Source organism: Sebastes fasciatus, chromosome 3 (genome assembly GCF_043250625.1).
Source record: "Sebastes fasciatus isolate fSebFas1 chromosome 3, fSebFas1.pri, whole genome shotgun sequence".
NCBI lineage: Eukaryota > Metazoa > Chordata > Actinopteri > Perciformes > Sebastidae > Sebastes > Sebastes fasciatus.
This window is the reverse complement of record NC_133797.1, coordinates 38,233,590-38,246,135: the sequence shown is the minus strand read 5'-3', so window position 1 is coordinate 38,246,135 and position 12,546 is coordinate 38,233,590. Positions and strand designations below refer to the sequence as shown.

General features: G+C 37.6%; 2 protein-coding genes across 8 annotated transcripts in view; one reads left to right on the top strand and one right to left on the bottom strand.

Moving 5' to 3' along the window:
• The window catches only part of LOC141765020 (85/88 kDa calcium-independent phospholipase A2-like), a 68,708-nt gene that overhangs the window by 12,556 nt on the left and 43,606 nt on the right, over nucleotides 1-12,546 (top strand). The gene's annotated exons all lie outside the window — the stretch shown is intronic.
• LOC141765014 (B-cell receptor CD22-like) overlaps nucleotides 1-12,546 on the bottom strand; it is a 43,257-nt gene that overhangs the window by 13,757 nt on the left and 16,954 nt on the right. The window contains exons 1-7 of one of the 4 annotated variants that reach the window (XM_074630825.1): nucleotides 4,467-4,676; nucleotides 3,881-4,183; nucleotides 3,557-3,790; nucleotides 3,278-3,382; nucleotides 2,460-2,660; nucleotides 857-1,180; nucleotides 40-388 (exon numbers count right to left, since the gene is read on the bottom strand). The exons of 1 other annotated variant lie outside the window; for it this stretch is intronic. In XM_074630825.1, the coding sequence (XP_074486926.1) occupies nucleotides 40-388; nucleotides 857-1,180; nucleotides 2,460-2,660; nucleotides 3,278-3,382; nucleotides 3,557-3,790; nucleotides 3,881-4,183; nucleotides 4,467-4,521 (1,571 nt within the window). In that variant the 5' untranslated portion in view covers nucleotides 4,522-4,676. Of the gene's footprint in view, nucleotides 1-39; nucleotides 389-856; nucleotides 1,181-2,459; nucleotides 2,661-3,277; nucleotides 3,383-3,556; nucleotides 3,791-3,880; nucleotides 4,184-4,466; nucleotides 4,677-12,546 lie in introns of those variants that run through there. 2 more of the 4 variants (XM_074630824.1, XM_074630823.1) reach the window with 2 other exon arrangements.

The following is a 12,546-nucleotide window of genomic DNA, read 5'->3' as shown; positions in this document are numbered from 1 at the left end:
GAATGTCATTGCTCTGAAACAGAGGACAGTGTTGCTCACCTGATCCAGCAGAAGACAGAGAGGGGTATTATAACCAGGAGAGCAGCACAGACTCCTGCAGCTGCTGCTGGTGTCCATTTCCCCCTCATACTCTGGACAGTGAGAGTCTCTTCATGAGAGCTGCTGTTGTTGTGGGTTCTGACAGCACAGGAGTAGTTTCCTGCATGCTGACTGCTGACTGGGTCTAGAACCAGGTGTTTGTTTTGGTTATCTGTCAGGGTCAGAGGTCGACTGTTGAAGAACCAGATGTAGTTTGTGTTGTCAGTCAGAGGACAGCTGGTACTGCAGGTCAGTGTGACTCTCTGGTCCTCTATCACCACTGCAGAAGGACTAAACTGAACTTTCAGACCTGAAAGATGGTTAGAGCGGTCAGTAAATCCTCAGTAAGTCCTCATACCTAAACAATAAAATAGGTTGTTTGTCAGTGTCTTCTTAAACAACCCACATACTGTAAAAAGACTCATATAAGTGTAAAGTTAGGTCTGGTTAAGGTTAAAAACTATGGTACTAGTTAAGGTTAGAGAAAGATCTCCTTCATGCCATAAAGTAAAGACGTGAACTGTGATCTCTAGTGTCAAAGTTGCATGTTTTGTACACCAACCACCTATCCCAACCTTTAGAAGACAGTAGAAGAAGCAGTAGATTGAATGCAGCTCTTCTAATTGAGACAACTTTGAATTACTGAAAGGCTGATTCATGCTTCATGGGATACATGAAGCATGAATCTGCCTTTTATTGTGCTGACTGCTGGTAGTGCAAGGTGTTGAAGTCAGTAATTCAAGGTACAAAAAATAATGTATTTAATCTAAAGTATTACCTGTGACAACTAAAGTCACTACAGGTTTCCATCGTTCATCATCTCTCTGGATTGTGAATGAGTATTCTGCTGAGTCGTCCTTCTTCAGATTATTGATTCTCAGGATGTGGTGATTCTTCATGTTGTCATGATACGTCACACGACCTGCAGCCTTCATTCGCTCTTCAACTTCTTCTTTCCCACTTCTCTTTATTTTATACCATAATTTATATTTTGGCTGCTGGTTCTCAGAATATTCACTAGAAATGTTCAGTGAAGAACCTTCCAGAGCACAGATTCTCCTGCTGACATAATTCACACTCCAGCAGTATCTGTTATCAGGACCTGAAATATAGATGAAAAACAAGAGGCAGTTTCACTTTAAGAACTTTCTACAGATAAAAGATAAAGATATTTAAATCACAACCAGTGTCGGAAATTCATTTTTTTTCCACCTGTCAAAAAATTAGGAGTGAGAAAAAAGCGATTCACCTATGTATCGTAATTAAAAAAAAAAAATGTAAATCCAGCGTGGTAAACACTACACATCCAGTAAAGTATGAAAACACTTTGGGTTTCACACATTGACAGGAAAAGCAGAGCTAGAGATCACGGCTAAAGCTGCATGCTAACTCTGTCATGGACAGGAAACGTTATCGTATTGCGGTAACGTGCGGTCGAGCCAGTCGTCACTCTCATCTCCGTGGTTATATGGGCCGACACTACAACTGTAGATCACCCATATACTGACATTTATGTTAAATGCATTCAAACGGCCCCGATGGAGCTGACCATGGCTGTATAAAGAGAACGGAGCTGACGGGAGAGCTAGAGACGGACTTGGAGAAGTTAGAGGAAGTATACACGTGTGACTACGTCCGGTTTTCAAAATAAGGTTTTAACAAAGGGAACTGTATATAAAAAATACATATATGGAAATAAGATGAATTAGATTATATTCACCAGAAGTATAAAACATTTCATGTGTCTTATAAATTAAAAAGAAAATACCACTAATTTGTGAGGGAAACGTCTTTATTCTTTGATTTTTGGGTGGCTGGACAAAAATGTAATGAATAATTCCTGACAATGTCTGATATATTTGACTTCAGGACATCTCTGACTACATACATGCTGACAATTAAACATTTTTACTGTATTAATTTAGATGTTAAATTCCCACATCCCTAGAAGTGTATGATTCAACTTTTCCCCATGGTTTAGTGTTAAACAAGTTATCAAAAATCACAAGAAGTCATAATATTGAGTTGCAATACTTATAGAATCGCTATACTTAAAAATCACAATATATATTAAATCAGCACCCAAGTATCTTGATAGTATGGAATCAGGAGATAGGTGTATCATACCAGCTCTATCCAAAATCTACCAGCCACTCAATAGAGTACCATGTTTTTTCGGCTGGTGAGTGAAACAAATCTAGCAGCCACTTGCATATTTTACTAGCATTTGGCTGGTGTTCATTTCCAATCCTCATGAATACTACAAAAAAAATTATTAAATCAATCAATCAATATTAAAATCATCATATTTCTCATTGCCATTTGTAGACCATTCACACAAATATCCCATTTTATAAGTTTATAAGTTGGTTTGTACTCACAGATTTCAGCAGAGTGCAGATCCTCATGGCCTTTTACAGCACAGGAGAAACTTACAGCAGAAGTGGTGGGAACTATAACCTCTTCCGTTATCACTGATTGTTTGCTCTTATACAATATAAAGGCAGTTGGAGGACAGCTGGAGTTACAGGTCACTCTGACATGGTCTGGTACGGCTGCAGGACTCATTTGAACATGTACTTCTGCTGGGAGATGATAAATACATTTTTCATCAATTGTTCGATTAAATAAATGTATTAAATTATATATAAACTCAAAACAGGATTGATCCAGGAAGAGAGAAGGTGTAAAACTCTGGTTATTGTGCTTTTAACAAAATTAGAAAAGAAAAAAGGAAAGATATGAATGCAGTGGACATTTTTCGGGAAAGTCAAAATCAGTCATCCATCCAACCAGTCATCATTCTGATGATTTATTTATCCAAAAGCAAGCAAGCAAACGCAGCATTAAGAAAACATGGATGTCGCTGCCTCTCTTGTTCTGGTAAAAAAACATAAGCCGAACCCAGGTGCATGATGTTCCTACCTAATACTTATATAACCACGGTGCCCAAAGAAAACAAAATACTAATTACAAAAAAAACTAAATATACTAAACAAGAAAATTGATGAACTAAACAAATAACTAACAAAAGAGAACGCTATCAAAAATCATATCTCAGTAAATCTAGAATAATAAATCAAACAATACTACTTATTATTAGTAAAACAACAACTAAATACTAACAACAAATAAATATCTCTTACAATGAGTTTAAAGGATTAGAGGTGTGTTTGTGTAAATGTTTTAGAAACTCAACCTGTTGGATATGTGATGGAGCAGGGCTCATCCTCTAATGTCTGCTGAGAAGAACACATCCTCCCTTTAGCATAGGTCACTTTAAAGCAGGTTGATGAGACAGAATCTGGACAAAAAGAAATGGTGTCAGTTTTTGGTGAATTTAGTCAATTAATTATTGTATTTCAGGAGCTTTATAATTTAAGGCTCCGGTGCATGAATAAAAAAAATATTCTTGAAAGTACAACACAGTTATCCAGATGTTTCATCATATAATAAGGAGCTGATGGTTGTCACTCACCCACTGAGACTTGAGGGGCTCTGAGATCGTCGTAGCCTTTGATAGCACAGGAGTATGTGACTGCTTCCTCACTGCTGACCAGCTGTTGGTACCAGGGAGACCAGTCCTGATAGAGGAACTCTCTGTTCTTGTACCAGATGTAGACTGCAGGGTTTTCAGTCAGAGGACAGCTGGTGCTACATATCAGTGTTACTGTCTGTCCCTCTGTGGTGGGAATCACCTTCACCTGCAGGTCTGGGATGATGGCGTTGATTTAGACTTCATTTATATTGTTAATATTCTTAAAGTAATAATTTAATAATGAATTATTGACAACCACTGTACCTGCAACACGGAGCTGAATTCTGTTTCCCCAGCAGTTTTCTGGTTTGTCAGTAGTTTCTCTGCAGCAGTAAAAGTTTTCATCCCTCTCTGTCAGATCTTTGATTGTCAGAGTGAAGTTACTCTCTGCAGACATGTTGTACGTTACACGATTTCCATCTGCAGAGATCTCATTCAGAAAGTACGTGTAGTTTCCAGACTGTACAGTGTACCATTTCCTGGTTGAAGTGGGATGTTGAGCTGAGCAGGACAGATCCACTGATGAACCTTTTAAAGCACAGATGCTGTTTGTTCGTCCCTGAACCCCTTTAACAGAAGATCTTATCAGAAAACATCTGGACACATTTATACTTCTTGTAACATTCTTCTCTTTTCTAACTGGTCAATGATAGTAGTATGATGCTGTAAAGGATCTTAATGATGTACTGTAATACATCTAAAGAGCTCGTAACAGCAGAATAAGTGAAAATCTTGATGGCTAACATTTGTCTACAAATGAACACCTACTGTACACTCCTGAAAAACCTTTTTTTGTAACAGATCACAGTTAATTATTATTATATAAGAAAGGATAATCAGTCATTCATACCTGAGATGAACAGGATGAAACCCATAAACACACATCCAGCTCCTGATAGCAACATGGCTGCTGTCGTCTTCAGCTTCTAATCAGAAAGGTGATTCTATAATTTAATGATCTTATTACAACTGCTGTGTTTATAAAAACTATATAAAAATATAGAATATAAACGGATGATGAAAATCAACAGCAGTCTTCTTCCAGAGACAGAATGGACTGTTGGTCAGTGTGAGGGCGGCTGGAAGACAAACTGCAGCTCTGACACCAAACAGTCACTTCCTTCCTGAGACTTCTAGTGAAGAACCTATATAGCACAGTAGTTATTTGACCTCTTATTTAGTCATTTAAGAGGAGTGAGAGGTGTGAAAGCAGAGACATGTGAAGCCGTCTGTGGATGTTCTGTGGTGGAAGAAAAAGCTGCAGCCACAAATAACTACGATCTTTTAGTTCACCTCATCACATGCAGAGCACCATATGTTTCTGACAGTAAAAACTATTTTACAAAAACTTTCTTTTGCAGTCACAGCTGAGAATCATCCATAACGTAACACAACATGAAGCACACTAGAAACTGCCACACAGTGATGCAACAAGCTTTTCTGGCAAAGTGATCTGTGCTATAGATTAGATGTTGCCAACCAGTCAGACACTGAGAGCCACATCATCACAAAATGCACACACACACATTTCCATTAAGAAGCAATAGTATTTTTATTGTATGTTCTTGCATTTAGCTACAACAACTCAGTGAATCTCCTTCCAAACTTTGTTTCCCACAATCCTTTTTAAATTCTGGCTCTGATGCGACCAGACAGATTAGTAAAGACGGTCTTCTGAAATTCTTAAATTGAAATGTACTGAAAGCGACTACTGGACGCTAGTAAAACGTCCGCCTACAAAGTGCCGTACAAAAGTAAAGAAAAATGATTTCTATTCTATTGTCTTCATTTTAATGTCTCTACTGAAATGGCCTGTGTTGAGCAATACAATATTATAAATATGCATACTATTATAACTATTTACTTATTTCCAGAGGAGCATAAAGTGAGCGATGGAAATAATTGGAAGTAAAAAAAATCCAGCACACAGATTTTGAGAACAATCTCAAACTTTTTCATGTCAAGGATCATAAATGGAGTCCACTAGACCACAGACCATGGATGTATAAGAGGTTGTGTCCTGTTCTTTTGCCCTCCATGTCAGTAAATAGCCTACAACTACATTAAACTCTGTTTATATCATGCTACTAGCACTACTAGCTACCGGCCGATAGCCGGTGTTTTGGGAGCAGAGACGTTAATACATCCACCACGGTACAGGCTTACAGCATACAGCCCATGGGTGTATTATAAGATAATAAAAGTGATGAATTACAGCCAATATATCCATTATTACAGCCGCATACAGCTAGCAGGAAGCTGGCAGAACCAGATATGTCATCTAAGTGTGCAGGACGGTGCAGTCCCGTGGGTCTGATGCACGTTCATTATGCCGAGGAAAATAACTCTGGATTCAGTTGTTAGTTCATTTTACAACTTTAAGACATCATGATTTAAATGAGGGTTATTTAAGTGTTCGTACTGGAAAGCTGACTCATCTAAAAAAAAAAAAAAAAAGATCCTCTGATTTACAGAAGTCTCTTTACACATCCATGGACACAGACTCATTGGAGTTTTCAGTCCAAAATGGCGGCAACGCCATCTAGTGGCTGTTGTCAAATAAAGCACCAGAGTTTAGTCTGTGCTTCTACTCTCTTTGTCCCTAGTTGAAGACGCTGATTCACCTGCCACTAATGGGGCTGTCAACTGATCTGATCTGTGGCCTCTTTGCTTGTAAAACATGGAATCTGTTCTCAAATCGTTGTTGGGAGTTTTCACACAGTGTTGCATGCTGCAGTCTACTCGCTCTTAGCTCTTCAGCTGCTCGTCCACTTGCATCCTACACACAGGCAAAGTGCATCACACCTCCTATTTGAAGATGTGTCGTAAAGAGCTCAGGCTTGTTGGCATGATTGTGTTTGTGAAGCTCAGTCCTTTTGGGAAACCTGAGGTTCACATTAGCATGGAGTGAACTGAAAAGCTGCTGCATTGTTACAGTGAAGTCTGGTATATCAGACAGAAAAGTTTCTCATAGCGTTCAGCAGAAACAAATATGAACTTGCCCTTATGTTTGCTCTTTGCTTTACACTTGCCGGTCCCTGCTATGTTACTTTAGTTATTCTAGTCACTTAAACCTTCAGGAGAGGATCCCTTACAAAATACCATGGTAACAAAGTTTTGTTTAGCGAGAAGGCTCTATGGTGGAGTAGAGATCATCTGTGTGGTCCTCAGAGAAGTGGAGTCTGCCATAGTGATGGTCATCCTGCTCTGCTGATCGAGTTGACATGTTTTCATATATGGAACCGGGGTTTATCTGAGGAGACAAGACACATAAAATGACTTTACATCCAAAAGTTTGGCTGATCCTCCTATCAGAGCATTATAACGTTCAACTAGAGCTCAATTAATGAGAGTTTTTTGAAGCCTTTTTAGTTATATTTTGCAAATGTTTGGTGGCTTAAAAATGTGTTCACCTATTTAGTGTTTCATCCCAAAGGTTATTTAAAAATCATAAAATAAATAAATGAAATAAAAAAATCATAAAAATAAATACCTAAATAAATAAAAGTGGAAATTAAACAGAGGAGTAAATAAATAAGGAAATGAATACAAAGGTAAATTTAAAAAAGCAAATTGAAACAGATATCAATTTATGTCACATTTTATCAATTAATTAATGATTACATTTGTTTTTCTATAATTTTTGTTACTTTTAATGGGAATTTTTTTAATCTATCTATTCATTTATTCATTTACTTTTTATTTTGGCAGGTTCCGTCCTCCATTGATATTATTTAATTAAGATTATTTTAGAAGAAGGATTAATGTATTGGCTCATTAAAACTGTGAAACGAAAACATTATTTAATTGCAGGTTTTAAATACCTGTCCTATCAATAGTGAACATCATGACTGGTCGATATCCAATGAATTAGAAAAGGCTGATATTTATGGACGACAGAACCTGCCAAAATCAGAAATAAGTAAATAAATGACTCGATAAATAAATAAATTTGCCACTAAAACTAGAAAAAAATTATGTTAATAATAACTGTAGTCCTTAATTAATTGATAAAATTTAAAACATAAGTTGATATTTCTGTTTTAATTAGTTTTTGTATGTATTTACCTTTGCATTAATTCCCTTATTTATTTACCACTTTGTTTAATTTCCACTTTTATTTATTCATGTATATATTTTCATGAATTATTAAACCTATACATTTAAAAATAAATATAAAAGAAAAAATAAATAAATGCCTGAATATATAAATAAATATATAATAAATGCAAAAATAAATAAATAAAAATAAATGCAAAAATAAATAAATTTACTAAAGAATTCTTTAAAATAATAATAAATAAAAGTGGAAATTAAACAGAAGAGTGAATAAATAAGGGAATTAATACAAAGGTAAATAAATTAAAAAAGCAAATTGAAATAGAAATATCCATTTATGTCACATTTTATCAGTTAATTAAACATTTATTTTTACTTACTTTTAATGGTATATTTATTTATTTATTTATCGAGTCATTTGTTTATTTATTCATTTGTTTCTTATTTTGGCAGGTTTCGTCCTCCATAGATATTTGCCAATTATATTTTAAAAACGTCTTACTGTAGCTATAAAATGTTGTTTATTAAACAAATAAAAAGCTGAGAGAAAGCATGGAGCAGTGTAGCAGGAACGCGACCAGGTGATGAGCACAACTGAAGAGAAGTCTACAGGATTAGAGGGTTATGATTTAGGTGAGACAGATTAAAAGCTGAGAGGCATAAATTGAAGCTGCTGTCCTGACTGTGAAGAAATGATCATTACTTTTGATCAAGAGCAGGATAGAAGACAGTGATGTCTCTCTAATGGAGCAGAATAACTGTATAAATCCTGTTTTTTACCTGCTCCATGTTGTGTGATGTTTCAGCTCTTGGAGATTGACTGGAAGTCCTCTTTCTTCTGATTTATGAAATAAATGAATATGTGAGTGAATAAGTGATTTCAGGTTAGTGTGTGAATGTCATTGCTCTGAAACAGAGGACAGTGTTGCTCACCTGATCCAGCAGAAGACAGAGAGGGGTATTATAACCAGGAGAGCAGCACAGACTCCTGCAGCTGCTGCTGGTGTCCATTTCCCCCTCATACTCTGGACAGTGAGAGTCTCTTCATGAGAGCTGCTGTTGTTGTGGGTTCTGACAGCACAGGAGTATTTTCCTGCATGCTGACTGCTGACTGGGTCTAGAACCAGGTGTTTGTTTTGGTTCTCTGTCAGGGTCAGAGGTCGACTGTTGAAGAACCAGATGTAGTTTGTGTTGTCAGTCAGAGGACAGCTGGTACTGCAGGTCAGTGTGACTCTCTGGTCCTCCGTCACCACTGCAGAAGGACTAAACTGAACTTTCACACCTGAAAGATGGTTAGAGCGGTCAGTAAATCCTCAGTAAGTCCTCATACCTAAACAATAAAATAGGTTGTTTGTTAGTGTCTTCTAAAACAACCCACATACTGTAAAAGACTCATATACATGTTAAGTTAGGTCTGGTTAAGTTTAAAAACTATGGTACTAGTTAAGGTTAGAGAAAGATCTCCTTCATGCTATAAAGTAACCAGTATTGTGTGTTTGTAGGAGATGGGACATGAACTGTGAACTCTAGTGTCAAAGTCGCATGTTTTGTACACCAACCACCTATCCCAACCTTTAGAAGACAGTAGAAGAAGCAGCAGATTGAATGCATCTCTTCTAATTGAGACAACGCTGAATGTTGTACTGAAAGGCTGATTCATGCTTCATAGAAAACATGAATCAACCTTTTATTGTGCTGACTGCTGGTAGTACATGGTGTGGAACTCAGTAATTCACTACACAAAAATAATGTATTTAATCTTAAGTATTACCTGTGACAACTAAAGTCACTCCATCTTTCTGGAGTCTGAATGTGTATTCTGCTGAGTCATCCTTCTTCAGGTTATTGATTCTCAGGATGTGGTGATTCTTCATATGTTCATGATACGTCACACGACCTGCAATCTCCATTGGCTCTTCAACTTCTTCTTTCCCACTTCTCTTTATTTTATACCATAATTTATCTTTAGGCTGCTGGTTTTCAGAATATTTAATAGAAATGTTCAGTGAAGAACCTTCCAGAGCACAGATTCTCCTGCTGACATAATTCAAACTCCAGCAGTTGCTGTTATTAACACCTGAAATATAGATGAGAAACAAGAGGCAGTTTCACTTTATGTACCTTCTACAGATAAAAGATAAAGATATTTTAATCATAACCAGTGTTGGAAATGAACTGTCCCCCTGTCACTGTGGCTGCTGGATTCTAAAATTAAGGGGTTAGAAAAAATCAATTCACGTATGTATCGCAATTGTTTTTTTTACAATTTTGAAATAGATTTTTTAATGCCAAAATCAATATATTTGCTTTATTTGAGTCTATGTGGAGGTAGAAGGAAGTTACTGCTTTTATTGTTGTAGTCTGAGTAAAGTGACATCATATCCGTTCTGTATCCGTCAACCAAAACAAACCGCAGTGAGCCGAAGTGGGAAAGCAGAAAACGGGGGAGGGTCCGCGTGGATACGACCTGCACCCTCACATTCATATCCAAAGTGGTAAAATCGTCTCCCATATACTGACATTTATGTAAATGCATTCAAACGGCCCCGATGGAGCTGACCATGGATGTATAATCCTAACCCTCACCTACAAAGCCCTCCACCAACTTGCCCCCCCCCTACCTCTCTGACCTCCTCTCCCCTTACCAACCCCAACGGTCCCTCAGATCCACCTCAGCTGGTCTACTTTCAACCCCCAAGTCCAACCTCCGCAGCTTTGGGGACAGAGCATTCTCCAGGGCAGCTCCCAAGCTTTGGAACTCCCTCCCAAAACTCATCAGAGACTCCGATTCCCTCACCATATTCCAGTCCCGCCTCAAGACCCATCTTTTCTCCTCTGCCTACTTGTAGCCCTCCCCCCCTTACCCATTTGTCCGTGTGTATGTTTGAGTGTGCGCCTGTGTATGTCGTTTGTCTCCTGTTTGTCTCACACCGTTTTCCACTCGATAGTGTAAAGCGTCTTTGAGATCTTTAAAAGCGCTATATAAGTTTAATTTATTATTATTATTATTATTATTATATTATAAAGAGAACGGAGCTGATGGGAGAGCTAGCGACCACCTTGGAGAAGTTAGACGTATACACGTGTGACTACATCCGGTTTTCAAAATAAGGTGTTAACAAAGTAAACTGTATATTAAAATTACATATATAGAAATAAGATTGATTTGATAATAACAAAAATCGCAATTAATCATAATATTGAATCACAATACTTATAGAATCGCTATACTAAAAAATCGCAATACATATCAAATCGGCACCCAAGTATCTTGATAGTATCGAATCAGGAGATAGGTGTATCGTACCAGCTCTATCCAAAATCTACCAGCTCAATAGAGTATCATTGTTTTTTTTGGCAGGTGAGTGAAGAAAATCTAGCAGCCACTTGCATATTTTACCAGCATTTGTCTGGTGTTCATTTCCAACCCTGATCATAACACTACAAAAACAATATTAAATCAATCAATCAATATTAAATTAATAAAATTAAAATTATTGGTTTGTACTCACAGATTTCAGCAGAGCGCAGATCCTCACGGCCTTTTACAGCACAGGAGAAACTTTCAGTAGCAGTGGTGGGAACTATAAACTCTTTCTTTCTCACTAAAGAGCTGCTCTCATACAATATTAAGGCAGTTAGAGGACAGCTGGAGTTACAGGTCAGTCCGACATGGTCTGGTTTTGCTGCAGGACTCATTTGAACATGTACTTCTGTTGGGAGATGACAAATACATTTTAATCAGTTGTTCGATTAAATCAATTAATAACTATATACATTATTAAATATAAACTCAAAGCATGGTTTATCCAGAAAGAGAGAAGGTGTAAAACTGTGGTTGTTGTGCTTTTAACTTTTAAATGCAAATTAGAGATGAAAAGAGCAAAGATATGTCTTAGAGGTGTGGGGGTAGGAGGTGTGTTTGTGGATGTTTCTGTAAACTCAACCTGTTGGATATGTGATGGAGCAGGGCTCATCCTCTGATGTCTGCTGAGAAGAACACATTGTCCCTTTAGCATAGGTCACTTTAAAGCAGGTCGATGAGACAGAATCTGGACAAAAATAAAAGAGATACCTTATTTATATTTGTGATGGTCAGATGTATTGTCTGTTGTTGTTTCTCAATGATTCCACTTTTCTTGAAAGTGTAACTTGTTAGACTACAGGCTGTGTAACATGATGAGGAGCTGATGGTTGTCACTCACCCACTGAGACTCGAGGGGCTCTGAGGTCCTCGTAGCCTTTGATAGCACAGGAGTATGTGACTGCTTCCTCACTGCTGACCATCTGTTGGTACCAGGGAGACCAGTCCTGATAGAGGAACTCTCTGTTCTTGTACCAGATGTAGACTGCAGGGTTTTCAGTCAGAGGACAGCTGGTGCTACATATCAGAGTTGCTGTCTGTCCCTCTGTGGTGGGAATCACCTTCACCTGCAGGTCTGGGATCATCATGGTGTTAAAAATAAGAATTCATTTACTGATATTAGTTTTAAAATAGTAAAATACTGACAGCCACTGTACCTGCAACACGGAGCCAAGTTCTGTTTTCCTTGCAGATTTCTGGTTTGTCAGTAGTTTCTCTGCAGCAGTAAAAGTTTCTATCCCTCTCTGTCAGATCTTTGATTGTCAGAGTGAAGTTACTCTCTGCAGACATGTTGTATGTTACACGATTTCCATCTGCAGAGATCTCATTTTCGGATTTACCCGAGTATCCAGTGTACCATTTCATTGTTGAAGTGGGATGTTGAGCTGAGCAGGGCAGATCCACTGATGAACCTTTTAAGGCACAGATGCTGTTTGTTCGTACCTGAACCCCTTTAACAGAAGATTTCATCAGCAAACATCTGGACACATTTAAACTTCTTGTAACA